The following is a 27,700-nucleotide window of genomic DNA, read 5'->3' on the forward strand; positions in this document are numbered from 1 at the left end:
CACATATTTCACTATCAGCTACCTAGTTTCACAGCAACAGCAGCTGGAAAACCAGTTCTTAAAACGTGAGGGCAGGCATTCTGTCTAAATAGACATGGTATTTGTTTTGGCCAGAGTGCCTTTAGAGATTTAAAAGCTTCTGATGGTGACAGAATGCCAGACCATTCTTTTCTTTTGATTTTGTGTTTTTAAAGAGTATTTGGTGTGTGTGTGTGTGTGTGTGTGTGTGTGTGTGTGTGTGTGTTGAGGGAAAAATGTCTTTAGATATAACTGAAGACCCTTTTTCACTCCTTCTGACTTTTGCCTTCTGGTCCTGATTCTTACCCCAGGGGAAGACTCTATTTGAATTTGATATGCATCCTCCCAGTCCTTATTCTGATACATTTTAGGAATAGATGTTCACTTGCAAAAACAACAACAACAACAACAGAGTTTTGTGTATTTAGAAATGTATATAAATGTTTTTTTTTTCTGTAACTGGCCTTTTTTTCAGTTGATAGGGTAAATTTAGGATATTCACATTATAGTAGATATAGTTCATTTCACCAAAGTGTTACTTAAAGGAAATATATACATTGAAATGTGTAAATTAAAAAATAAGCAAAACTGAAAAATTAATGCACTCGGTATCAGATAAAAGAACATAAGAGTAAAGCCAGTATTTCATAGTATTAGAAGTTTGAAAAATTCTGTTTCTTTACATCCCCTTTTTTATACTTGATATTGTTTATCTCTGCCTTTTTTTTATTAAAGAATTTTTAAAAAATATTTATTTATTTTTGTGAGAGAGACAGAGTATGAGTGGGGGAGAGGCAGAGAGAGAGGGAGACACAGAATCTGAAGCAGTTTCCAGGCTCTGAGCTGTCAGCCTAGAGCCCAACTTGGGGCTCAAGCACGAACCGTGAGATCATGACCTGAGCCGAAGTCAGACACTTAACTGACTGAGCCACCCAGGTGTCCCTATAATTCCATTTCTTGTGGCATCTATTTTTGCTGTTAATCTCATAGCCATTTCTTGGCAGGTAGGCACCTTTTTTTTCTCATTTTTTAAAGGTTATTCTTACTAATGGTTTGTACTATGATATACCTAGATGTGATTTTTCTGTTACATATTTATCGCAAGGTGTCCACTCCCTTGTTCACATCATGTATCTTTTAGTAGTTATTTCACTGGAGATCTGTGAGTTGTAACTACTCTCAGTCTTCAGTCCTTGTTTGTCTTAAATATACTTAAAATATACTTGTGAATGATAATTTAGCTGAGTATGGAATAGCCTTCAAAGTGGAGGGGAAAGTAACTATTAATATAAAATTTCAAATCTGTTTTGCCAGGGTTTTGTCCATTTTATGAATCCTCAGAAACAATTTTTCTGATGTTGACCGTCTTTATTGTTTCTTTGTTTTCTATTTCACTAATTTCACATTTACCTTTATTGTTTTCTTCTACTTTATTTGTTTTTATTTCGTTAATTTATGCTCTTATCTTTTCTGTTTAACTTTCATCCTGTAAATCGAACAGTCAAGCAATAGATGGTTGAACCCAGAAAGAAGGATTAGGAGAAACAGGAAACATGAAAAGACCAATAACCCTAAAGAAATGGAAGTCATGTTAAAATTTTTATTATTTTTATTTATTTTGCTTAGGACGTGGTGTACTTCTTCAATTTGAAGACTCATGTCTTTCTTCAATTCTGGAAAATTCTCAGTCATTCTCCCTTTGAATATTGCCTCTCTCTCATTCTTTTTAGTCTCTCTTCCGGAATATTCCTATCAGAGGTATGTTGGACTTGCCATTCTATCCTCAATCTCGCTTAATCGGTTCTTTTCCATTTTTCATCTTTTTGTTCTTCTAGGTGCATTCTGGGTGGTTTCCTCAGAACCGTCTTCAGTTCCACTAATTCTCTCCTCTGCTGAGACTAAACCTGCCGTTTAACTCAACCCATGTCGTCCTAAGTGTCCATGCCTTTATTTTCATGTCTAGAATTTGTATTTTGCTATTTTTCACATATACTTGTTTCTACTGACCAGGTTCATATTTTCTCTGTAGCTTCTATTCAGTCTTTTATTTCATCATGTTAACCATGCCTATTATAAATTACTCTTCAGGTTGTTGCTATTTCTAGCTTTTGTAGTGTTCATTTACCTATTTGTGCACCTTCTGGCACTCATTGTCCATGGCTCCTTTCCTCGCGTTTGTATTCTTGGTTACGTGAACGAATTCCCAACATTTTAAAACATGGTCTCTGCATGAAGCTGGACTGAAGAAAACATCCCAGTAGAGCAGTTTTGGCATTTGTTTTCCTTGAAAACTTAGGAACTCGAGGAAACTCAAGGTCCAGAGCTGGTTTTTCAATGTTAAGTTCTCTGACTCTGATACCTCCATTGTACAGTGTAATTCAGAGCCCACACCTTCTAATGGTGTGAGTCCAGGTGTTTGATTTTTTCCAGAGACTCACACAGATGGAAAGTGTGTTGTTGGCAGGCAAGTTTTCCCATCTCCTCTTTTTTTTTTTTTCAACGTTTTTTATTTATTTTTGGGACAGAGAGAGACAGAGCATGAATGGGGGAGGGGCAGAGAGAGAGAGGGAGACACAGAATCGGAAACAGGCTCCAGGCTCCGAGCCATCAGCCCAGAGCCCGACGCGGGGCTCGAACTCACGGACCGCGAGATCGTGACCTGGCTGAACTCGGACGCTTAACCGACTGCGCCACCCAGGTGCCCCTCCCATCTCCTCTTTACAGAACTTGTAGTTCTTCCAGACTTCAGGCTCAAAGGGAGCTCAAAGCTATGTAGGGAGCTCAATTCAGCTTCCCGGCTTCACATAGACCCAAAGTCACATCTCCTGTCCCTGTGTGGCATTATAAGGTGAGCCCCAACTCTGAGGGCAAGTATCCCAGCTGAGAACCCCTGGGGTCTCGGGGCCATCTGCTCTGGCTTCTCAACTTGACTTTGGTTTCTCCTTTTGTTTCTGGCTCCCAGGCATTTCCTTTGCTTCCTTTCAGGTTAAAGAATGTATGAGAATATTCATCCATGTCACGTTTTATCTAGGATTTGTCTGTGTATGTGGGTGAGAGTAGCCCCCTGTGGAGCAGCTCAGCCTGCCCTATTTCTAGAAGTCCTACCATTCTGACCCAATTTCCATGCCAGGGAAACCCTAATGTAATTTGTGAGGCGTCTTGGACTCTTTCTAAATAGCTGGGACTCAGGCCATTAGCAGATCAGCTATGAGGCAACAGGCACACAGGCAGAAGATCACAGTTTCTGTCTCAGCTTGACCACTTTCTAGCTGTGTCATTCTGAGCATGTTGTTAAATGAAATAGCGAGTTCAGGAAATGCTGTGTAAAATGTAAGGGTTCTACAGAGATTTGAAATCCTATAATTTTTTTTTTTTTTTTTTAAATCTCAGCTAAGTTTAGTTGTAGATTTCAGCTAGGTGCTCTTTTGAGGATGGCTGCTCTCATGGTCTGGAAGAATCTGGAAGTCAGGCCAGAGAGGTGCAGAGTCAGTAAGTGTCACGGAAAGAGTCCTGGGCCCGGTGTCGGGACAGAGCTTTCGTGCCCGTTCTGCCACGAACTGGTGGTGCCACCTTGAGCCATTCACGTTAGCTCCTGGCCTTCTCATCACCGGGTTGACCTGAGTTCTGGGGACAAATGCAGGTGGCAGACCACAGCACTCTCATCCCTGCCCCTCCCTCAATTCAGCCTGAACTAGAGAAGCTCTTTTTACATCCTGCTGTACCACTTCCTAACCACCAACTTTATTTTTCTGTGTGTCAGTGTCATCCTGTGCAAAAAGTGATAAGAATAGCTCCTGCCTCAGAGGGCAATTGTGTAGACTATATGAGCTCAGACGGTCTGATTCACGATAAGCTTCCCGCCCCCCAACTAGTAGCCGTTAGTAACTCTCGGGCCTTCCAAGTTATTTTTGTTTAAAAAAATGGATTCTGAGGTTTAAAAAAACCCAGCCTGATTTAGACCTGAAAGAGATCTTAAAAATTGTTCAGGTAGATTCTGGATTGAATTCTTTCCAAAGCACTTCTAGTTTCCACATTCTTTGATTCGATGGCGAATTTCTAGTAAGCAAATTGGTTTTAACAACGAGCTTATACAGCACAGCAAGTATAAGGATCTCTATTATCTGCAGTCACTTCTTGCCGCCCTTGACCTTCCTTCTCCCCACTTCCCATCCACTCTCTGAATGCCACACAGTGCTTTTGTTCTGTGTCGTGAGATGAGATGGCAGCAGTTGTGAAAAGTCCCTCTGACCATAGTCAAACTTTCTTCATCGCTCCTCTAGATTGTGCCACCCGTCCCTGACAAAGAAATATCTCTTAACGGTCCCTTTTCAACCCTTCCCTTTGGGGGCAACCAATTCCTCTTTCCATTAAAAATGGGCACCGGGTGGTCTCCAAGAAAGGGGAGGGGTCGAGAGAAGGGCCTTTGTTTTTCTTGAGAGATGGAGTTTCAACAGGAGGGGTGTTTTCGTCTCCGCTTTGACCTGTTCAGGAGCAGCATAGCTCATCTCTTCACGAGTGGGGTGCTGATAGCTTTTCTTCCTTGGCAGGAGAGGCAAATACCTTATGCAACAATGAGCTGAGGAGTGTGATTTCAGCTATGGCAAGCGAGTTGGCGGTTTCTCTGTGGCCTTCGCTATATCCTGGGCTGGAGAGAGAATGGTTGCGTCTGGGGCCTGGCACCGATCAACATCCATGCCTTTTGTCTCAATGCAGGAACAAGAGCTCCGCCTTTTTCAGCGATGAGGAAAGATGCTCTCTGTGGGTCCTGGGAAGTGACAGGAAAGCTGAGTGTGCCAGCTTCCTCCACACCCTTGCTCATACTGACATAGCGTCTGTCTACCGGCTTAGTGAGTATTTGCTCCTCAGACCCCTTTGAAAGCTCAGCTCAGCGATAGCATGCGAGGTCAACCAGATTGAGCCTTCCGTTCTAATCTTGGAGAAGAAAACTGCCTGAGTTGAGACTGAGGTCTCTTCCCCTAGGGCTGAAGGGGGTCTAGGTCCCCAGTGATAAAGGCAGGACTGTAGAAGGTTACAGGTTCTAAGAGGTGATTTCTCCTCTCATTTTATAGATTGGAAATTGAGTTCCTGGTGAATTTGTGCCTGAGCCAGGCCAAGAACCACCTTTGCCCATTTTCTAGTCAGGACCCTCCCTCCTCTACCACACTGGCCCCAACACAGAAATGACATTCGTCTGTTGGGGTGTGTTGGCTTTGGGTGGGGGAGGGACCTCAGTGCTGGCAGTTTTCATCAGTTTCTGCATGACTGGTTGAGCGAACGACGACTGCCACTCCTTTTCCTTATTTTGGAAAGGCCCGCTGCTCTGTGTCAGGAAGGACGTTCACCCCTTGACAGTGGTTTGAGTGGTTCTCCCATCTCTTCAGTGATGGTGATATTGTGTCCACCCCCGTGTGGCCAGATCAGATGGGGCACAGTTCATGGGCCCAGGACAGAGAATCTGCCGAGGGAACACACAGGCCCGCTCCCTGGAGCAGAGGTGGGCATTCGAATCTTTCACCATGCACAAGGAGCGCTTGTGAGGAGCACCTAGCCCAGGCGTCTGCATCAGCCCTGGCAGAACTTTCTTGCCACAAACAGATCACACCCCCTACCAGGCTGGACCAGCCTGTAGCTGAAGCTGTGGACGTTGTCTGGCAGGGGTTGCTGAGGTCCGATGATCCAGGACTACTTCGGGTCTGCCTTCAGCAGGGGCAGGCCACAGACTTGGATCTAAGGGCTCCACCAACCGTTGATCCAATGATTGGGAGAGATCTAGGAGCAGGTCCCGGGTAGCCGATTGCCTCCTATCTAAAGAGCGAGAGTGCCTCTCTGTTGGATGCAGGGCAGAGCCTAGTGGTTATAAAGGTTTCCACTGTCACCAAGGCAACCGGCAGAGGGGCATCCTGTTGGTAAATTCCAGCTTCCTCAAGTCCTGTGCCCCGGGAAGGAGTGCCTCTGGGTACTTCTTCCTCCCAGAGGGAGCATCTTTTTGCAACTCACGCACCATTTGTGTTCTTGGTGGCCCTGGCCTGGAGAGATATGGCTGCAGTGAGACTCTCATGTGCTCTCAACGTCAGGGAGGGCCAGGGCACAACGGCAGCTCTCCAGAGCCCGGTTCCCTATCTCTCCCACATTTGGCCATGGGGCCTTCTACCCTTCAGAGCTTACAGATCTCAAGTTATGTACAACGACTCTCACAGAGAGTGGTAGGCCGAGGCTTGACTTGGTGAAGGGCCTGCTGTCCTCAAAGTTCATTGGAGAGCGCAGAGTGAGGGCACAGGCAGCTGTTGTTTCTCTGCCAGGAAGAGTTAGAATCTTATTTCCAGAAGCCCCTGTCCCATGGAGACGAACCTGGTCTTCGCTTCCACAGTTGTACCATGACTGCTTTTGCTAAGAGAGTTAAGTTCTTCGCTGCCAAACTCAAGGTGTCTTCTTAGTTCTCGACCAGCCTTCTTCCACTTTTGTGACGTCAGGCGATGGTCCCACAGGCACCTTGGTCTCTGTGTCTCTTTTCTCTCGGACTGTGCCTTTCCAGTCTCCTTCACTGCCTCCCACCTGCCGGGAGATGCTGGTGTTTCTCTGGCTCATTCACAAACTCCCCTCCCCCAGCTGCTTTGCTTTCTTGTCCAAACACTTCTCCTGGGACCTGGGCCCATTCCTTGGGATGGGCTGTGGGTCCTCAATCTGTATTTGCAAGTCTCAACTTTTTTCTTTGGCTACAGATCTACTTCATTCTCAGCCTAGAGCCCCTGTGAGCACCTCAGACTCAAAACATCTAAATGCTGTGCTCAAGACTGTTCCTTCGACCTCATCCCGTGAGGTTACGCGAGGACCAAAACCAGGACGCTCGGTGGCCTCTTCACTCTAGTTGCTTCATTGGTCACCCTTGGTCACCTAGTCCCGTGTCCCATTGTACATACTGGATCAATGACTGTTGAGAAGGTGAACGATGAACGAACGGAGGAAGGAAGAAGGAAGGGTGTCCACGTGGCATGATGCCACATGCCACAAAGGGCGCCATGCTTGGGAGTTTTGATCATGGCTCTGTTGTCATCTGCCTGGGAGATTTGGGCCTTTAGATTTTGTCATCCCCATTCCCACACCTCCTAGAAGAGAGCTCGTGTTTCTAGCTTCTCCACTTTTCTTTTCTGGCTCTGGGTCTTATTTCTACCTCAGTGCCCAACCGTGAAGTGAGTGGCTTAAACAAGATGCTCTCCAGGTCCCTACAGCTCTTAAGCTGATGACAAAGGAGAAGATTCTTTGCAGTTTCTTAGAGAAATTTAAACACAAAGGGTCCTGAGGGGACCGCGGGTCTGGGGTATATACCTGCAGGCCTAGGCATGGTGGCCTATTCTGACCTAACACCAGGTCTGTCTTTCCTCTCCATCCAGGTGGGTTTGAATCCATCCAGAATCTTCCGAACGATCTAAGTGGTGAGTAGAGATCATGCCGAACCTGACCTCCGGTCCTTCAGAACAGCCTCCTGCCCTCTTGCCAGGAGCTGGCCACCACAGTGGCAGGTGCTTAGGGTTGCCCAACTCTGCCTGTCCCTTACAGCGTCCCAGCCTGAAGGCTTCAAGGAGGCCAGGACTGGTAGAGCCTGGGAGGAGCATCAGGCCATGGGCTCCAGACAGTCCAGCAGTTCCGAGGACTCCAGCCTGGAGGAGGAGCTCCTCTCAGCAGCCTCAGACAGCTATCACTTGCCAGAGCCCGATGACCTCGATGACCCAGAACTGCTCGTGGACCTAAACACTGGTCAGGAGGAGGAGGAGGCTGAGAATTTCGCCCCCATGCTGGCGTTTCTGGATCACAAGGGCTACGCTGACCACTTTAGGAGCCTCTACGACGCCTCCTTCTCTTTCCTCACGTCTTCCTTTTACAGCTTCTCTGAGGAGGACGAACTTGTGGCCTACCTGGAGGCCTCAAGGAAGTGGGCCAAGAGGAACCACATGACCTGGGCCCATGCCCGGCTCTGCTTCCTCCTGGGCCGGCTGAGCGTCAGGAGGGTCAAACTCTCTCAGGCCAGGGTGTACTTTGAGGAGGCTATGTACATCCTCGATGGGGCATTTGAGGACCTATCCCTGGTGGCTGCTCTGTACATCAATCTGGCTGCCATCTACCTGAGGCAGAGGCTGAGGCATAAAGGCTCAGCCCTGCTGGAAAAGGCAGGTGCCCTGTTGGCCTGCCTGCCTGACCGTGAGTCCAGCACCAAGAATGAGCTTGACGTTGTGGCCTATGTGCTACGCCAGGGGATTGTGGCTGGCAGCTGTGTCCTGGAGGCCAGGGCCTGCTTCCTGGCCATCCGATTGCTCCTGGACCTGGGCCGGCATGAGGAGGTCCTGCCCTTTGCCGAGCGTCTGCAACTCCTCTCTGGACACCCTCCTGACCTGGATGCCGTGGCCACCATCTTGAGTTTTCTGTACGATAAGAAATACCTTCCACACCTTGCGGTGGCCTCTGTCCAGCAACGTGGTACCCAGAGTGCCCAAGGGATGTCCCTTCCAATTTGGCAGGTCTACCTGGTTCTCCAGAACACCGCCAAGCTCCTTGGAGTTCCCTCTTTAAGCTGGGGTGAGGTTTCTGCCCTGGCCTGCCCAGCGCTCAGGCAGGCGCTGGTTGCCTGTGAAGAGCAGGCCAGTCGGAGCACCCAGAGGGCCCTGTGTCTCATCCTGTCCAAAGTGTACCTCCAACACAGGTCTCCTGATGGCGCCATCCACTACCTGAGCCAGGCCTTGGTGCTAGGGCAGCTGCTGGGTGAGCAGGAGGCCTTCGAGTCTTCCCTGTGCCTGGCGTGGGCTTATCTCGTAGCCAGCCAGGCAAAGAAGGCGTTGGACATTCTTGAGCCGCTGCTATACTCTCAGGAGATGGAGAGCATCACCCAAAAGGGGGTGGTCCATAACCTCTTGGGCCTTGCACTTCAGGGTGAAGGCCGGGTGAACAGGGCAGCCAAGAACTATCTCCGGGCTTTGAACAGAGCTCAGGAAATGGGGAACGTGCGTAACCAGGCGGTGACTTTGGCCAATCTTGGCCACCTGACTCTCAAGTCCTGGGCTCGGCAACCAGCCAAGGACTATCTCCTGCGGGCCGTCCGACTCTATTCTGAACTCCAGACCAGCGTGGAGACAGACATGGAATTAGTGCAGGTGCTTCTCTGGTTGGCCCAAGTCCTGGTGTCTGGACGTCAGCTGGCCAGTGGCCGCCTTTGTTACGAAATGGCATTGCTGTTGGGCTTAAGGCATCGGCACCTAAAGAGTGAGTATGTCCCACGCTGTTGCACGCTTCAGAGAAAAGTGTGCGATCACGTTTTGCCCTCGTCCTATCTCAAGTGATCTCATCCATGTCCCTGCTTTATGTTCAGGTCAGCTTCAGGTCACCAAATCCCTCTGCCATTTCTACAGCTCTGTTTCCCCAAACCCCGAGGCATGCATCACCTACCATGAGCACTGGCTGGCCCTGGCTCAGCAACTCAGGGACCGAGAGATGGAGGGGAGGCTGTTGGAGTCCCTCGGGCAGCTTTATCGGAACCTGAACACGGCCAGGTGAGTCTGGGCTCGGGGACAGTCCTGGAAACAGCTTACCTTCCTTGAGGAGAAGCAGCACTCTTTTCCTCAGGACGTGAAGTTCACATGCACATTCGAACAAGTTCTCTAATTTCTCTGTACCTCAGCCTCCTCATCAAAGATGAGAACGGTGGCATAGACCTTATAGTATTAAAAAAAGAAAGTTTACTTATTTATTTTAAGACACAGAGAACAGGGGAAGGGCAGAGAGAGAGGGAGACAGAATCCGAAGCAGGCTCCAGGCTCCGAGCTGTCAGCATAGAGCCCGAGGCGAGACTCAAACTCACAAACCGCGAGATTATGACCTGAGCCGAAGTCCGAGGCTTGACCGACGGAGCCACCCGGGTGCCCCAAGGGGGCCTAATTTAGAGAGGTGGCAGTGATACAGGACTGGACCCCTCAGGAGGTCTTGGTTACCTGTGGACAATGGGTAATAAAGAAAGGACACAAAGTAAGTCAATCCACTGGTGGGGGGCGGGTGGGTAAAATTTGACAGTAAAAACATTTGATTTGCAACCTTACCTTTAAAATGCATCTGGAAGTGATGGACCTAAGTTTATTTTCACCTTTTAGTTAAGAGACTTAGGTTAGAATCGCAACCATGCAATAAGTCATAGAATAAACAGCAAAAGAACTGTTGACTTTTAGCTCAGTTGTGTGCACAAGATTGCATAACGGCACGATGGAATATCCTTTCTTTTACGATTGACTTTTCAGCCCTCTCTTAAAAAGCCTCCTCTTTGCAAAAATACACCAAACCTTAACTGTTTTACCCCAAGGCTTCTTTTAACCCCTTGACCTTTGAATCATTCTCACGTGAAGCATCCTGCTATCTTCTGCTGGTTTTCTCTTCTCTCACGTCCACACTGGGTCCAATCGGCCTACTCCTCATTCCCCAGCGGTGTGGCCGGCCGTTCTGCTTCCCAGCAGGCCTTTAATTGATTCCATTACACTCTGCATGGTTTGCAAGAGATCTGACTTCATTTTGCAACAGATTAGCAGTGTGGCGTTGTACTCATAATTATGAATGACATCTAAAATACCGCAGGGATAATTGCCAGTGTTGAGCAGAGAGAGAGGTGGTTGGGGAGAAGCTAATTGAATGACAAACGTTGCTTCTCTGGGCAACATGGCAACCTGGGGCATCAGGGCAGCCATATCACTAATAGTCAGATAATAATCTCTCTCTGTTCCCCTCCCTCTGTCTCCCTCTCTCTCACCCTTTTCCTCTCTTGCAAGAATCGGGTGTCCTCTAAACCTCCCGCCATCTTTGCCTTCAGTTCTAGGACAGGAGGTTTGGATCCTTGCAGCGTGTGAGGGGACAGGAGGTGTGGCCCAGAGCGACACCGCTTCCCTTCCAGGACGCCCCATGAATGTCCTTTTAGTGAGGAGTGGATTTGTGGCCGTCCTCATTCTATCATTCTGGAAGTTGATCCAGATGGGGATCTTTTAATCCTCATATTCTAGAATTCTAATCTCTGAGATTCTGATCTGTACAACTCCCTTTCTTCTGCTTTCCCACTAGTGTGAGTGATACGAAGAAATTTAGGAAGTGCCTTAGGTGTCAGAGGAAACCCCTGCAAACATAAGGTCATCATCCCTTTGCAGAAAGCTCAGTTCGTCAAGGGGAACGTGCTACAATGCTATACTTATTTAGCAGGTATAAATTACCTACTCCTGCAAGGCGCTTAACAGACACAGAGAAACAGGTATTTGCATACACCTTGAGGTGGTTACTGTAATTTAGCTCTAAGCTTCCTGGTAACTGAGGGAAAAGGGGGAAAGCCACAGGAGGTTCTCATTGTCTGATTAAAAAAAAATAAACAAATGTGTCTGTTGGAGCCAATGCTTTTCTGGCACTTGTTTCTGGGAGGCTCTTATTAAGTGGGTCTTGATGTATGGACAGAGTTCTTCCACGAAACTCTCCCTGTGGGATTTTCCGTACTCACGACTCTCAAAGGCAGGAAGGGTTCCTGGGTGAGGATGGCAGGCATCTGCAGGGGAGGGTTTGGAGGGAAAGAAGAGGAGGGTTGGGGAAGACTTCAGGAAGGTGGTAGCGTGTGAAGAAGGTCTTAAGGGATTGGTAAGATTTCGGAAAGCGGAGGAGGGGAAGAGAATAGGATCTGGGGCCGTGGGGATTGCGGTAGCAGTGGGAAGGGGGGACCCATCTGGAAGACACTGTGTAGGTTTGATGAAGTTTGGTGTTCAAGTGGATCTGGGTAGTAAGGGAGAGAGAGGCCTTCGGCCTGTCCCCTAGGAGGGGATGCGGAGGTGGGCTGGGGTGGGGAGGGCCTCCAGACTGGCACAGCGGGCAGCCATAATGAAAATGGTGGCCGGAATAGTAGCTAAAGGCCCTCACGGCGAGCATGCAGCGTTTACCAAGATACGTGTAATCTCAGGATAACTGCACAAATGTCCACAAAGACCTGTGGGAACTGAGAACGAAGGAAGCCGAGTAATTTGAAGCTGCGCAGTCGGGGTTGATACCCAGGTTGAGTCTAGCACAGGGGTTGGCAAACTTTTTGTTAAAGGTCAGACAGGAAATGTTTTAGGCGTGGTGGCCATGTGGTCCCGGTCACGACGACGCTGAGGTTGCATTGCCTTGTGAAAACAGCCGTAGACTACGTGTGGGAGGGAGTGCGGCGGGGTTCACTGAGATTTGGTTTGCAAAAGCAGGAGAAGGCTGCATTGGCTCATGAGCCATAGTGTGCCAACCCCCGGTCTAGAGTCCATATTCGTAACCACTCTGTATGTATTCTGCCTGTTCGGTCAGCAATTTCCCCCCCAGATAAACTGTTAGTGTGGATGGCCATAGCGTGAAGGCTCCAGGAGTTGTATGGATGAGCAGGGCCTCATGTTCATCTGGTCGGACCCCTGCCTGCTCCAGACAGTCCTGGCTGCTGACCCACGTGGTTTCACCGGTAGTAGCTGAGATCCCGGATTCCTCCATTTATGGTGGTTTCACTGCCTCATGCCCCCTTTCTACTCATGTCAATTCCTCCTATTCGAAAGGTTTTCTCTAGGGTTTAGAGGTGGAGGATGGTAGGTGAGGGCATACAGACGGAGAAAGCTGCGGCCCAGTCTTTGGGTGTTTGCCTTGGAATACTTTGCTGTCCCTTTGTCCAGGACTGTCGGGGTCTTGCTCTCTCTGCCTCCAGGGTGACAGCTACAAGACCTAGTGTTTCCAGTCTCTCAGTGGGCAGAGCCCTTGGGCATCTTGTTTTCTGTCTTCAGGTGACATAGTGTAGACTGTGCCTTGTACTGAACCAGGTGGGATCCATGGGAATTTTGAGGCTCTATTGAACCCAGCCGACAAATGTTCACTGGGCGTTTATTATAGCCCAAAAACCTGACAGAGAGCTATAGTCCCTGAGCTCACAATGCTTATAGTTCAAGATATTGACAATATTCACATACATATTTGCCGAAGGTATCCTATAAATTGTGGTAAGGGCCACCAAGGATGTGCATGTTATTTTTAGAAAGAAGACATGCCTGTATGCAACAAGTCTTCACGAAGTAATTCTTTGCGTGTGGATAGAATAGTCGCCGGAAGTCAGTATTCCTTATTCTTATTCTTATGCTTCTAACTCCTGTGGAATGAACAAAGAAACGCTTCGCCATATGGTTTTCGGTGTAACTAATACAACCAACCACTAACATTTCTGTAACCCTGAACGAGGGAGGCACTGCTCTCACTGACGTGTCATGTGATCACGAGGCTGGGACGTACATCACCACCCCTACTTTGGCAGGTGAGGAAACCTTGTTCGAGGCTGGAAGTAGCTTACGCTCTTCCCAAACTTCTAGGTTGTTAAAGGAGTTAAAAAAAAAAAGCAGAAGCCCTCCCATGTGCTGATTTCTGAGCCCGAGACTGAGCGCTGCTTGAGGGTGTGTGTGGGGTTCTGGAGTCAGATTGTCAGGGTTAGACTCTGGTTTAACGTTTATTTATTTTTGAGACAGAGAGAGACAGAGCATGAACGGGGGAGGGTCAGAGAGAGAGGGAGACACAGAATCCGAAGCAGGCTCCAGGCTCTGAGCCGTCAGCACAGAGCCTGACATGGGGCTCGAACTCACGGACCGCGAGATCATGACCTGAGCCGAAGTCAGCAACCCAACCGACCAAGCCACCCAGGCGCCCCAGACTCTGGTTTAAACAACGTCTATTACCTGGTCCCTGTCACTTACCCTTTCTGAGCCTTATTTTTCCCTGTTCGTAAAGTGGATATTATACCGGGACTAGCTGCGTAGGGCTGTTTTGATGATTAAGTGAGATAAGGCATGTCAGGTGCTCAATAAATGTCAGGGAATGATTACTGTCACGTATTACAAGACCAAACAGCAGAGGGCTCAACCTAAAGCTTTAGAAATGAACAGTGCCAACTTGGACAAATTAAAAAAAAAACAAACCCTCTGAGTTTCTTTATTTGCACAATGGGCTAAGATCCCTCATGGCTTAATGTTTCTGAGGTTTAAATGACAGAATGGACATTAAAATTCATATCCCAACACCTGGCATGGGTCAACCCTCCGTGAGCGGCCGGTCTTATTGTGGAAAAAGGGCAGGACCAATGAGTGGAGGCTGGGCCAGAGGTCAGACACTCATTCAGGCAGGGCAGGGATCTGGAAAGCCCCAGCAGGGGATGGAAAGAGGAAGTCTGGGAATGCAGGTGCATGAGAGTCACTTGGCCACAAGTTCATGGCTGATGTCCAGGTGGGAAGGAAGGAACAAGGACTCAGCTGTAGAGAATGAACTTCAGGGGCAGGAAAAATGGGAAACAGAGGACTCAAGATTGAAGAGGAGGAGAGATACCCAGGCAAAGCCTTGGCAATAGGTGGCCTGGAAGAGCATGACGCCCGGGATCAAGGCTGATCGGATGCTGTCCCACCAGCTAGGCTCCTTACTTCTTTTGATTTGGGAGCTAAGCCACACCTAGGGGCTGCAGGTGGCGGCTGATGGAACTGGAATGCTGGGCCATTCCAGGCCAAGCCGGTGGCTCATCTGGTGGGTGATGGAGCACAGCCACTGGCATAGGCAAACAACTGGGCAGTGATGGGTGACAGGATAGGACCAAGGAGGCTGGAAACCACCTTCCACTTTCAGACCTGCGGGCACTTGTTTTCACTGGGCGTCACGGATCAGGTGGAGGGAGGCAGTGGTCTCTGGGAAACCCTGTATGCACGAGGAGTCTTGATGGTGCTGTGTGAGCACTTAGGTTTATGTAAGTCCTGCCTTCCCCTGTGGGGTGTTTCTTGGAGAGAAATCCTGACGGCTCATCCACAGTCATAGTGAGCTCGGAGAGAAAAGGTCTGAGAAGCAAAGTTCCATTCCTCTTCTGCGATTGGCTTCTTTGTAATAACCCACGTCTTGCTCCCTGGGGGTCTGGAGAAAACAACCATAGCTTAAGGGTCTCCCAGGACAGCAAACAGTAATAAACAAAAACAGAGGAGGGAATAGGAGGATGAGATGTAGGAGTCCTGTCTTCATCAACTGTTCCAGTGGGAGTGGGGAGAGCAGGGCTTGAGTCTTGGAAACTCTGCTTGAGGTCTGGGGTGGGGGGTACGGAGCGGGTGAGAGAAGATGGGGCCACCATTTATCCTAGCTCAGCCAGGCAGGCTGGTGACCAGCTCAGCACTATGTGCAGCTTCTCAGCTCACAGCCAGGAGAATGTCACAGTCTGACATTCTAATACTTGAGAGAGGGTGGCCTGTGCCCATCCTGAATGCCCTATCAAGAGCTGGGCAGTGGGGCGAAACCCGAGTTCTTTCTTCTCAGGAGTTGCAAGGGCCAAATGCCTGGCACTTTCTCCAGAAGGCCAGTAGCTGCCTCGTTGCCAACACGAATCAGGGCCTCATTAGTCAAAGGCAATGCTTGTTTTCATCACTGTGCACAATGATGAGATGGTAACCACGTTTGATGAGGACCTCCTAACTGTGCATACACTTGGTTGATGATGATCCGTGTTTCTAGAAGGATCTTTATGGTTTGGAGTAGTTGTTCTCAGATTTTGATGTGCGTGGACATAACCCCTGGGTTATTAGGGTGGGTTAGGGTGCACCTGGGTGCATTAGGAATCCAGATTCGGAGCTTGCACCTGCCATGATTTGGACTTGTGAGTCTGAGGTAGCTCTAGGAGTCTGTATTCTTTAAAAAAATTTTTTTTAATGTTTATTTATTTTTGAGACAGAGAGAGACAGAGCATGAACGGGGGAGGGTCAGAGAGAGGGAGACACAGAATCTGAAACAGGCTCCAGGCTCTGAGCTGTCAGCACAGAGCCCGACGCGGGGCTCGAACTCACGGAGTGCGAGATCGTGACCCGAGCTGAAGTCGGACGCCTAACCGACTGCGCCACCCAGGCGCCCCAGAGTCTGTATTCTTTTTTTTTTTTTTTTTTTTTTTTTAGCGTTTATTTATTTTTGAGACAGAGAGAGACAAAGCATGAATGGGGGAGGGCCAGAGAGAGGGAGGCACAGAATCTGAAACAGGCTCCAGGCTCTGAGCTGTCAGCACAGAGCCCGACGCGGGGCTGGAACTCACAGACCGCGAGATCATGACCTGGGCCGAAGTCGGCCGCTTTACCGACTGAGCCACCCAGGCACCCCCGGAGTCTGTATTCTTAATAAACTCCCAGATAATGCTTCTGCAGGAGGGCCACGAGTCTCAGAGGAATGTGGGTGCTGTGAAATGAGTTCTGGGCCAGGACTCAGGAGAAGGGATTTTTGGCCTTGGAGTTTCCCCCAATGTGTTGTGCAATCTCGTGCAAATTACTTCCCACTCTTGGCCTGCTTCCTCTATAACATAAGGGACTGGGCTGGATCTCCAAGTTTCAACCCAGGTTACACAGTGAAGTCACTATCGAGCCTTGACTAAATCCTCCCACAGTGTCCCAGGCTAACATGGCATGTCAACACCTTGGGGTCACTTTGCCTGTGTATGTGTGTTTAAAAAGCTTCTGGGTGATAATTGCGGCTGGAATGGAGAAATACTATCCAGATGATGCCCCGTGTTCCTTCTTGTTCTAGAATTCTGAATCTGTGCCACACTACATAGCCTGTGCGTCATTTCTTCTTTAGTCCCTGTCATGGGGGAAGAGTTTCGGATGTAAGACAATTTTCCAGATAATTCGAGTCCTCCGATAAACACCAACCTTTTAAGACTTGTTGCCCTTGTTCGATTTTTCTTCTCAAACAAAACATCTAAATCTTTTTGATGATGTAAAGTTACCACTGTGCTCATTCATTCGTGCTTTTATTTAATAAATATGCGTTTGGTATTGACTGTGTGTTAGGTGCTTGTGGCAAAACATGTTACAGTGTAACATCCAAAAGATGGATGTGGGCCATGGGCCATGATAATGAATCTGATAAGTAACTTGTGAATATTCATCACTGTTACACTGTTTCTCCATCCAAGCATTCCAGCTTCACCATCTCACTGAATCCTCCCAATAACCCTCGGAGGCAGGTACAATGACACCCCCATTTTACAGATGGGAAAACTAAGGCACAGAAAGCTTCTATACTTTCTCAAGTTCACACAGATGTTTGAAGCTGAGCCAGGCCTCTGATCTCTCCGTGTGATCAGGGACAATCTGGTCCTGGACAATCTGGAGGGTCGCTCCCTCCCAGAGCCTCAGTTTCTTCCTGTGCTGAGTGACTCTGAGGCCCCTTTGAGGGGGCCCTTGACTCACACCTAATGGTTCCATGTCTGCCCGCTCCCCCAACCCAGGTCTCTCAGGAGATCTCTCACCTGCATCAAGGAGAGCCTGCGTATCTTCATCGACCTGGGGGAGAAAGACAAGGCTGCCGAGGCCTGGCTCGGAGCTGGACGACTCCACTACCTCATGCAGGAAGATGATCTGGTGGAGCTGTACCTGCAGGTAGGTCTCCTGCAGAGCTCACCTGCCCCCTTGGGTCATCTGGGGAGACAGCGTACCCTCCAAAGCGACCAGCTGGAGAGAGGTGATGTCCATGCTGAGCCCTGGGAGGGAGGGGTGACGCTGGGATGTCCCCTGGACACAAGATGGAGCCCAGAGTGGTCTGGTGACAGGTGGCCGGTGCCTGAGTCCCATATGGATGTGTGGGCTCTCAAAGAATGTGGCAGGAGAGCCGCTCATCTGTCGTGTCACGATCGATCTCTGCTAATCTCAACACAAACCTTGACTTCCGGGGTTTTGCGACAATATGAGGCGAGGTTGATGAGTGCACGGTGTTAACGTTATTGTCCTCTTTCAGTCTTTTTGTTTGCATCCCTTTAATGCCTGAGATATGGGACAGTGTAGTGATGAAAGGCCGGGGCTTTGCAGACAGCCTGGAATCTGGTCACAGAGTCATCAAGTATGGACCACGTGACCTTGGCCTGGCTGCACCGGCCACATCACAGGGCCTCGGTTTCTTCATGGGTAAACCCCATCTCTAAGGGTAAGGAGTATGTGTGTCACTTGTGTAGGAAATGCATATACAAAGCAAGCATTTACTAAATGCTTGGGACTTAGTGAATTCTTAATAAATGGCATTTTATTTTTATTATCGTCATCGTCATTGCTATTATCTGCACAGTGCCGACATTATGATGGTATACATCATTTGTTTCATTGGAAACATGTCATTTAGCTTTTCTTCCTTCCCTTTTCTTATTTTTCTCCCTTTTTATTCCCCTTATTACTTAAACTCACACAAAGTCACTTCCGCCGAGACTTAATGATGGTTATGTTAACAGTGAGCGCATGCTCACTGTGCAAACACATCACATACCTGCTGTAGTTTAACCCTCATTCCGAATACAGCAGGAGTGTCTACTCCAGTTCCCATGTCACGGATGTGGCTCAATGAGGCTGAGTAACTTGCCCAAGGTGATACGGCTGGTAAGCTGTGAAAACTGCCCACGGGCCGTGTGACACAAAGCCTTCACTCTCAGCCCCCATGCTCTCCTGCCGTGGGACTTTAGAGCTGGAAGCGTTTTCGGAGAGCAGACAATTCGGCCTTGCCTTTCACTCTCCAGGACACGAGGCCCAGGAGCGGCTGTCTGGGGTGTGCATTTGCTCGGCCGGCAGAGCCCCCTGATTCCCGGATTCCGTCTCCCCACCTGTTTCTCTGTGCAGCAAGGCAATAACAATCACTGCCGGGTCTTCCCCAGGGACCCATTGGCCAGCCCTGGTCGCAGGCCCATGCAACCCCAGACCTGATTTTCTGCAGAGTTGTTCTCAACCTCAGGCCCTCTGAGGTCCCATAGCTGGGCTGCAGACGCTGTGGTACATTCTTCAGCTTCCTCACTACGTTTTGTTTACATGCAGTTTGGAATCACTGGCTAGAGATAGAGAGGTCGTGGGAGCCAGGGGAGGGGTATCACGCTGGAAGACACTAGCATTTCTTTGGCAATAACTATTATGTAAATGTAGGGAGTTTTCCTTCTTCTTTCTGAGCCTCGGTTTCTCCGTCTGCAAAGTGTAGGTGTTGGATGAGATCGCTGTTTCCAAACTCCAGTCATTTGTGTATGAAGTTAATGGTTTTGTCACGTTTATGTATTGCCTGTACCGTTATTTTCTTTGACTCAACTTCAGATCAACTCGATTTGATCAATTAGAGCTTTTTACACTAAATCACACTCTCTGAAAGCACGGATTTGGATGCATTATTCATCTCTCCTAAAACATATTAAAATAAATACTTAACTATTGAAACACAAAATGCTTGTCTCTGTACTGCTAAAAAATCATCTCAAGGGCTCCCCAAGTAATCTCTCATGCCACGATGGGGAAATGGCAGACTAGGGAATCGCAAAGCCTTCTTAACAGCCCCGTGAGCGTGGACCACAATTCAATGTTCAGAGGATGTGAGCCGAGAGTTGAACCAGGTGGCCAGGACCTCGCTCCTGCCGGTCCTGTGGTCATTTGGAAGTCTTCTCTGCCTTTGACAGCTGTCTCTGTCCCATCCAGGCAGCCATCCAGAAAGCCCTGAAGTCCGAAGAGCCCTCCCTGGCTCTCAAACTCTATGAAGAAGCGGGCGACGTGTTCTTCAATGGGACCCGCCACAGGCACCGTGCGGTGGAGTATTACCGGGTAAGTCCAGCTAGCCCAGCCAGACGCTGGCACAAACGTGCCGGGGCCACAAGGCCTGGGGCCCCCTTCCCCTCTCTTCCTGTTATTCCTTTTCCTTTCGTTCCTCATTCAGTGCCCATGTGGTCTTCCTTTCTTCAATCAACAAGCCCCCAAAGGAGTTGATAAATTCTGTCATTCCTAGGCTTGATAAATTATCTTTTCTGGCAAAACACACCAAAATAATTGCATCTCTTGGGTGAGTGGTGCTTTACGGTTTCTGGCTCACTTGTGTGTTTACCAGAATGTTCCCGGGTACCACTGGAGGCACGGTGGGGAGATGATTGGTCCAGGGATGAACGCTTGTGTTTTACTATGTTTTTATTAAGTGGGCATTAAAATACATTTAAAATATTAAACGTGTGTAACACCAGCTCATCAAACCCATGAATTCATTATCGCAAAAGATGAGGCAGAGCGTTGGCTCAAAAAATAATTGTAATTAAGTAATCCTGCAGATGCGAAGCAGATGTGTCAAAATCATAATGGTTGTTCGGTGAAGTCTGGAAAGCTTATTATATTGTTTGACCCTAAAATTTCTCTTATTCATGCGTTTGCTTGTTCAGCTCTTTCTTCAGTCATCAAACATTTATCGAACACCCACTATGTGCTGGGCACTGAGCTAGGGGTGAGGAGAGCGTGGGGTATGTCCCTGACCGTTGAGGTGCGCGTCGTCATATGCACTTCGTAGATGAGAGAATTAAGTCGAGAGAGATGAAGTGACCTGCCTAAAATTCGATCGTCATAAAAATAACGGAAATGGCAATAAATGCTTCAAGGGAGCCTGTGAACTGGGACGTGAATAAGTTCCCATGTGGCCCTGAGATAGGTCATCTTCCTTTTCCCCGTCTCGGCTTTTCTAGTCTCGGGAGGCCTGGTGACCTTTACAGTTCTCCTACCTCTAGAATCTGGGCAGAGCGACCAAGAGCAAGGACCAGGAGAGCGAGCTGGGAAAAGCCACGCGTGGCGGCCCCCCAACCCCACCAGCACAGTGTAAGCGCCCAGAGTGCGGTCTGTACCGATGATTTTTAGCTAGACTAGGGCTCCATGTGCCTCTCTTCCCAGGCTGGGGCTGTCCCTTTAGCGAGGAGGATGAAGGCGGTGAGAACGGAGCTCCGGGTTTTCAATAAGCTGACGGAGCTGCAGATCAGTCTGGAAGGCTACGAGAAGGCTTTGGAGTTTGCCACTCTGGCGGCCAGACTCAGCACAGTCATAGGTAAGTGATCCGGATGGTCTGGCGTGTTGAATGGGCGGGCTAAAAGCTTACCCTATGGTGGGGGGGGGGGGCGGGGGGGGGATGGATAACAAAGCAGTAACAGCAAAGGCTCTGGAGTCAGACTGTGTGGGTTCAAATCCCTGATCCAACTGTCGGGAGATCTTAGTTGTAAGCAAGCTGCTTAATGTCTATAAGCCTCAAGTGTGTCATAGGGAAATAAGGCTTAAAAATAGCACCCACGTCATGCAGTTGTTACGAAGACCATGATTATCCACGTAGAACCCGCAGCACAGCGCTTCGGCACTTGGTACGTAAGTCCTAGATAAGCATTACCTGTGTCACCTTGATTATCACACCACCATTGGTATTACTCCCCGGTATGGGGTAAATGGTATCGTATCCCCGCACAGGCAGTGCCCCTGTTACCAAGGGCCTCTGCCCTAAATTTTTAATTGGTTGATTGTTAGTCAAAAGCACATTTTTCCCTGCGGAATTGAATGTAGATGAAGGTCAGATTCCCATTAACTTCACTCACTAAGGGGCTGAAATAGTTTACAATTATCACAGAAGCTAGTGGGAAACAGTGTGAGCCATCAAAACAGAAAAAAGGCGGAATAAAAAAAAAAAAAGATGAAAAAAAAACCCCACCCTCATCTTGAATGATGGTGTTGAGGAAAAGCAGGTTTGATGAGAGAAGGCTTGATTAGATGTAGGGGCAAATGGAGTCTTCAGCGAGGATGCTTGGAGGGACTTCTGGGTATTCTCAAGGGCCTGAGATGTGGATGGCACTGGACTTTATTGTGTCTTAATTGCACTTCAGAGCTCTGTCTCCTTTTCCTACCTTTTTCTTTACTGCAGAAAATCTTATCTGAGTGACCACTAGCTCGGCAGAGGCCTTGGGAGCCCCAGGCAGCTCCCTGTCTGAGAGTTCTTTCTCCTTCCTTGGGCAGAAGCTGAAAGCAGGCTATATCCACTTTTATGCACTTCCCCGTGACTGGATTTTTCCATATCAGAGAATTTTCTCTCCCTTGGATTTTTTCTTTTCTTGTTGGCGTTTGGTTCTCCAAAGCCTAAGAAGTGGTGTTTTTTAGATTGCATCAAAGAGCCACCTTGCAAATATTCCAAAAACACAATGGGAAGCCTTTGTTGTCTTTAAAAGGCCACTTGGTATTAAAGGAGTTGGTTATTAAAACGACAGACCCGCCCAAACCCCAAACAACAAATCATAAACCCATTAGAAATGGAGGTTCTAAAGCATGGGTTTAAATGTGAGCAGGTCTTTGTAGTAATCTGAGACCTGGAGCTGGTGGTAAAAGCCAGAGGGTGACTGATGCCGGTGGCAGCCCCCCGGGGCTTCTCTGAAGGGGGAGACTTTCAAGGGAGAAGACGTTCGCACTACAGAGTCATTCGTTGCAAAGAATCCTTAGCCACTGCATCAAGCTAGACTTCCCACCATGTCTCATTACAGGGATTTGGAAATCACTATCTCCCAGAATCTTGAGTTACAGTCACCTCTGTAATAAAGAAAAAGTTTCCTTCAGGAAATCGTCCCAGGAAGTCATGACGGGCACACGTGCTCTCATCAGTCCCGCCCAGAGCCCCGTGTTGCCTTTCGCGTCACTTACCGCAGGTGTAGTGTTAGTTTTGTTTGTGAGATTATTTAAGGGGCATCTGTGTCCTGTGAGGCGAGAAACCTCACGAGGGCAGGGACCTCTTCTGCCCTGTTCCGTATATCCCAAGCACCGCCCCTGATCCCCAGAAGACCTTCAAAAAACAGCACAGACTGGGTGCGTGGACAGATGCCGTCAGGTGTTGGCTGCACGATCTCTCCCTCAGTCTTCCAATTCCTAGGAGATCAGAAGCAGGAGCTGGTGGCCTTTCACCGCCTGGCTACGGTGTACTATTCCCTGAGCATGTATGAGATGGCTGAGGACTGCTACCTGAAGACTCTGTCCCTCTGCCCACCCTGGCTGCAGAGTCCCAAGGAGGCCCTGTACTATGCGAAGGTATATTATCGCCTGGGCCGACTCACCTTCTACCAGCTGAAGGTAAGAGCCGTGCTGGCGTACAAGGTTGTGTGACAGCTACCATCCAACCCCACTCTTCCCTGACCCTTAGCCTTCAGGGTACAGTTGAGTGGGCCAAGATGGGGAGTCATATCTCACAGGGTGGGGGGGTGGTGGTGACTCATCTGGGAACACGATGGTTCTTTGCTGCTTAGCCCCATGGGAGACCTCAAACGTGCTCCTGTCCGCTGAGGAGACGGATCATAGCTCGAGCTACTCTTTCTCCTTGCCCTGCTCTGATTTCCGTAGCCGCTTTATCTGTTAGGTACAATGGGGACATGACCTAGTGCATGTGAGTTCCTCAGGGGCCTATGGACATACACAAGATACAAAAGAGCTGGAGACTCCCACATTAAAATCAAAATCAGTGTTTGGGGCGCCTGAGCGGCTCAGTCGGTTAAGCGTCTGACTTGGGCCTCAGGTCATGGTCTCACAGCTCGTGAGTTCGAGCCCCGCTGATAGCTCGGAGCCTGGAGCCTGGAGCCTGCTCTGGATTCTGTGTCTCCCTCTCTCTCTGCCCCTAACCCACTCGCATTCTGTCTCTGTCTCTCTCAAAAATAAATAAACATTAAGAAAATTTAAAAAAAAAAATCAACATTAACGTTCAACTGTGCGTCTTCAAAATATTATGGATCAACGCACTTCTTATAAAGTTCTATACAACTCTAGGACAAATCTGGGTACGTGTTGACACGACTGAGAGAGTGAGGTGGGATCTCCGAATGTAGGCACGCCTCCGTCCTCCAGAGGCCTTAGCCCTGACTCCCGTTTGCTCTGCTGGAGCTGAATTCAGAGCTTGTTTTTCCAGTCACTTCTAGAACTGTATTGGTGGTCTGAAAGTCTCTGCTACAATTCTGGCCCTTGAACTTTGCCCCCAGCATTGGCTTCCCTTTACCAGAGGTCCCTGTCTGCACCAGCACAGCCCTTAATCTCTTAATATTGTTCTGAGTCACGCCTGTGTTTGGCCCCCAGGGGATCCTCAGCGCGGCTCTGCTGTCCGTTTCTTATTTGCCAGAAGTTGTTTCTGGCCTGAATTAATTATTGACTTATGAGGGTTAATGGGAACCAGACTGCCTTTTTGAATCTCACCCAAAGAAGCATCTGTTCCTCATTCGTACCATGCAGGAAGGGACGACGACGGGGTGGTGGAGATGGCAGAGGCCATCTTGCCTCTGTCCCATAGCTCCCCGGAAGTGGTTCAGGGACACGGCGCAGACAGTCTGATTGACTCGACCAGCGGTTCCAGGGATTGCAAGGGGGGAAGAACTCAACTCAAATTAGCTTATGCAAAAGAGACAATTTACTGGCTCCAGGAACTGGGAAGTTCAAGGATAAATTTAGGAGTTCCAGGTAGTTCTGGAGGCTGGCGCTCCAATGTCATCATGGATTTCCTCACCTTTTCTTGTATCTCTTGGCTCTGTATGTTTCTGCTTCTCTCTGTTTCTTGGTGTCCTTCCCGTCCAGCTATTGGCAGGCTTACGCCCACGTCTCCAAGGGTGAGGGACATTTTCTCTGTTAGGTCACACTGAGAGGTCCCAGGGAGTGGCTGGGGTAGGTCAGCTTGAGTCATTTAGGAATCCCCGAGGCACTGTGCCCAGGATGCTGCTGCTTCACGATCGATTGGCTGAGCCTGGGTGAGGTGCCACCTGGCGTGGAGGGCTACTGGAGGTAGCAATGTCGCTGGTCCCCCAGGAACCAGGAGAAGGGGGTGGGAACATACGCGGGGTAGACAGAATCTGGAGTTCTGAGTTCCCGGCACTGCCTCTTGGCCTCCCCTGGAGATGTCTGCTCACTGCTGTCTCTTCTCTGCCCCCACGTCATGGGGTTAGGACGCCCACGATGCCACCGAATACTTCTGGCTGGCCCTGGCAGCGGCGGTCCTGCTGGGTGACCAGGAGCTGCAGGACACCATTAGGAGCAGGTTGGACAACGTCTGCCAGAGCCCCCTGTGGCACAGCAGCCCCTCGGGGCGCTCCTCAGAGAGGGCGCGGTGGCTGAGCGGGGGAGGCCTGGCCCTCTGAGGAGGGCTGTCCTACATCCGACCAGTGGCCATGGCCAGAAGCTGCCTCCCTGCCCTGGGCTCCAGGACACCCATCTGGAAGGTCTGCATCATCACCTGGCCCAGCCCCCTCATCTTACAATGAGACTAGCACCGCCCAGAGGGAGGGGCTCATTTGGGGTGGGCCACACCAGGAGTGGATGACAGAGCAGGGACTGGAGGTCCTGGCTTTGTGTCAGGGGTTGTGTCTAGAGCCTTTTCAGCGGACTGCGGCCCTTCCCCACACACAGTCTCTGAAACGCACTTTCTCAACACTCCGTTCTAGAGAAAATGAGAACCCTTGTCCTGAGGGGGCAACCTCTCTCCTCCCCCTCCCCCCCCCCCCCCCCGCGAGGAAATCAGGCGCTGCTCTGGAGAGAAGGCAAGCAGATTGGACTTTGTTCCCTTCACTGACTGTTCTCAGGGAAAGACCCTCTCCTCTCGCCAGCAGAGAAACTGCAAATTTCTTTCTTTTGCCAGCCAAAGGGGGTGTCACTCCTTTTGCTCGCGGGGACTGGCAGGTGGGCATTCACCATGCTCTTAGCTCAAACGACAGCCCCAGGACGGCCAGCTCAACACACAGGGCCTGGGGTCTGATGCGGATCCACCTCTCTCCCTCCTGCCCGATGCTCTGCTCCTCCATAACCGCCTGGAAACTCCGGGAGCCTCCCCAAGGGCCAAGGCTTAAACATTGAACACTAAGAAGACGATGACGTAAATTCCTTCGGAAGAGTGTATATTATTAAATATTGCTCATCTACATGTATACACATCAGTCTCCTTTCTAACAGAGAGAGATGAGATGGGAGGCTTGAAGGATGGGTTAAATACCAAGGTGTCATATGGATTTCGGGGTAGCTCCTTGACAAAGCATCTCCATGAGTTGTCTATCACTGCATAAAACACATATGGTGGCTTGAAACATCCATCATCCTACAGTTTCTATAGGAAGTCAGGACCCGGAGTGTGGCTTAGCTGGTGGCTCACAAGGCTACAATGAAGGCATCAGCTGCTGTCTTCTCCAGCTTCGCTGGCGGAGGGCTCCGCTTCCAAATTCACTCACACCGCTGTTGGCAGGGGTCGGTTCCTTGCTTGCTGTTGGCCGAGAGGCTGCCCCCGGTTCCCTTCCATGTGACCTCTCCACAGGACAGCTCACAGCATGGCAGCCTGCTTCATCAGAGAGCAAGACAGTGAGAACCGAGTGAGAGAAGGGAGTCTTCTCATAAGCTCACCTCAGAAGTGACATCCAATTAGTTTTGCCTGGTCTATTCATTATAAGGGAGTCGCTAGGTCTATAGCCCACACAAAAAGGGAGGGATATATATACCAAGGGCGTGACTACCAGGAGGCAAGGAATCACTGGGGGCCTTCCAGAAGCTGCCTACCACAGTATCTGAGCTATTTGATAACGAAATCAGGAATTCCCTAAGGCAGTGAACTCCAGGTATGGTCCACCCCCTGGACCCGCCGCGTCAACCTTACCTGTGAAATTGTCTGAAACGCAAATTCTGGGGCCCACCTGAGACCTCTGAATCAGAATCTCCGGAGTCCCGGAGCCCTAGTTTTTGCCTTGCTCTCCAGGTGATTCTAATGCACACTAAAGCATGATAAACACTAGTCTGAAACCATGGTTCTCAGAAAATGTGCCAAAGAATCACCTTTCAAGTTCAAAAGAACTTGCTGCAAATGAACCTTCTGGTTCCTGCTCCAATAATTCTAACTCAGGACGTCTGGGAGACGCCCCTGGTACCTACATTTCTTGGATGGGCCATTCAGGCTATCCTGATACAGGAGGTTCACTCTTGTTCTGAGATGTGGGAACATTCAAGAAGATCTAGCCCTAGGCTTGCCATCTGATGCCCAGCAGCTTAGATTTTACTGTCAGACCCTGGGCCCTTAATTTCTAGCTTTTTGGGCCGACCAGATGGTTGATAGCATAGTAGGTTGGGAATGAGTTGAGTCAACATTTCGTCTTCTAGTCACCAAAGTCATCTACACATCGGTACATCTTATTTTCTTTTAGGAGCTTGGTTGGTTGCCAAAATGCCCTCCGTTCTAGAATATTCTTCTCCGGGAAGGAAATGAAGTGACCTAATCCATGACCGTGTAGAATAGATGTGATTTGGTTCCCACCACAAACCGTAAAATCCCTGAACAGGGAGGGATGTTGTGGATGGGTCCAACCTCCCAGGCAGCACCCTTTCAACAACATTCCTGGGAGATGGACGGGGGCACATGCATTCCAGGACAGTTCTGCATCTTATTTTGGAGAAAGCTTGCTTGGCCCTGGAACCCATGCCATGAGCCATTGCTCATTTGTCTCAGGTTACAGCCCCTTTCCCTTTTCCCACTGACCTATTACTGCCCTCTGGCCAGACGCCAATTTCAGCTCCTCTGAAAGTGTGCTTCCCACAATGCACCAGGCTTTGGTACTGGCTTGTGGGGAGAGCAGAGAGGGCCATCACTGTGCACAATGTAATTTAGTGTTGTATTTTAATGTTGCATTAAGATTTTTCTTCTCTCCAGCACCCGCATCTTACCACTGGCTCACATTGAGCTTTTGATTCATTGACATCTTTTCCCACATGAGCTACTGTTTCTCCAGATCTTTTTTAATTGCTGCAGATCTGTCTCTGTCTCTATCATCTCCATCTCTCTATCTCTGTTTCTATCTCTATTCATATCTATATCTATCAAATTTATTTATTTT

The 27,700-nt window shown here is 49.2% G+C and overlaps 1 protein-coding gene across 1 annotated transcript in view; it reads left to right on the forward strand.

Annotated features, from left to right (window-relative positions):
- SH3TC2 (SH3 domain and tetratricopeptide repeats 2) overlaps positions 1-24,973 on the forward strand; it is a 48,791-nt gene extending 23,818 nt beyond the window's left edge. Inside the window, exons 9-17 of the mRNA XM_047073706.1 lie at positions 4,732-4,865; positions 7,407-7,448; positions 7,573-9,267; positions 9,374-9,554; positions 17,306-17,456; positions 19,512-19,634; positions 20,736-20,886; positions 22,738-22,934; positions 24,782-24,973. Of these exons, the coding sequence (XP_046929662.1) occupies positions 4,732-4,865; positions 7,407-7,448; positions 7,573-9,267; positions 9,374-9,554; positions 17,306-17,456; positions 19,512-19,634; positions 20,736-20,886; positions 22,738-22,934; positions 24,782-24,973 (2,866 nt within the window). The remainder of the gene's footprint in view (positions 1-4,731; positions 4,866-7,406; positions 7,449-7,572; positions 9,268-9,373; positions 9,555-17,305; positions 17,457-19,511; positions 19,635-20,735; positions 20,887-22,737; positions 22,935-24,781) is intronic.
- Positions 24,974-27,700: the final 2,727 nt, after the last annotated feature.

The sequence above is a fragment of the Lynx rufus genome, unplaced genomic scaffold (assembly GCF_022079265.1).
Source record: "Lynx rufus isolate CCGP_SWC_20201006 ecotype Redwood Valley unplaced genomic scaffold, mLynRuf1.p SCAF_1, whole genome shotgun sequence".
Classification (NCBI taxonomy): Eukaryota; Metazoa; Chordata; class Mammalia; order Carnivora; family Felidae; genus Lynx; species Lynx rufus.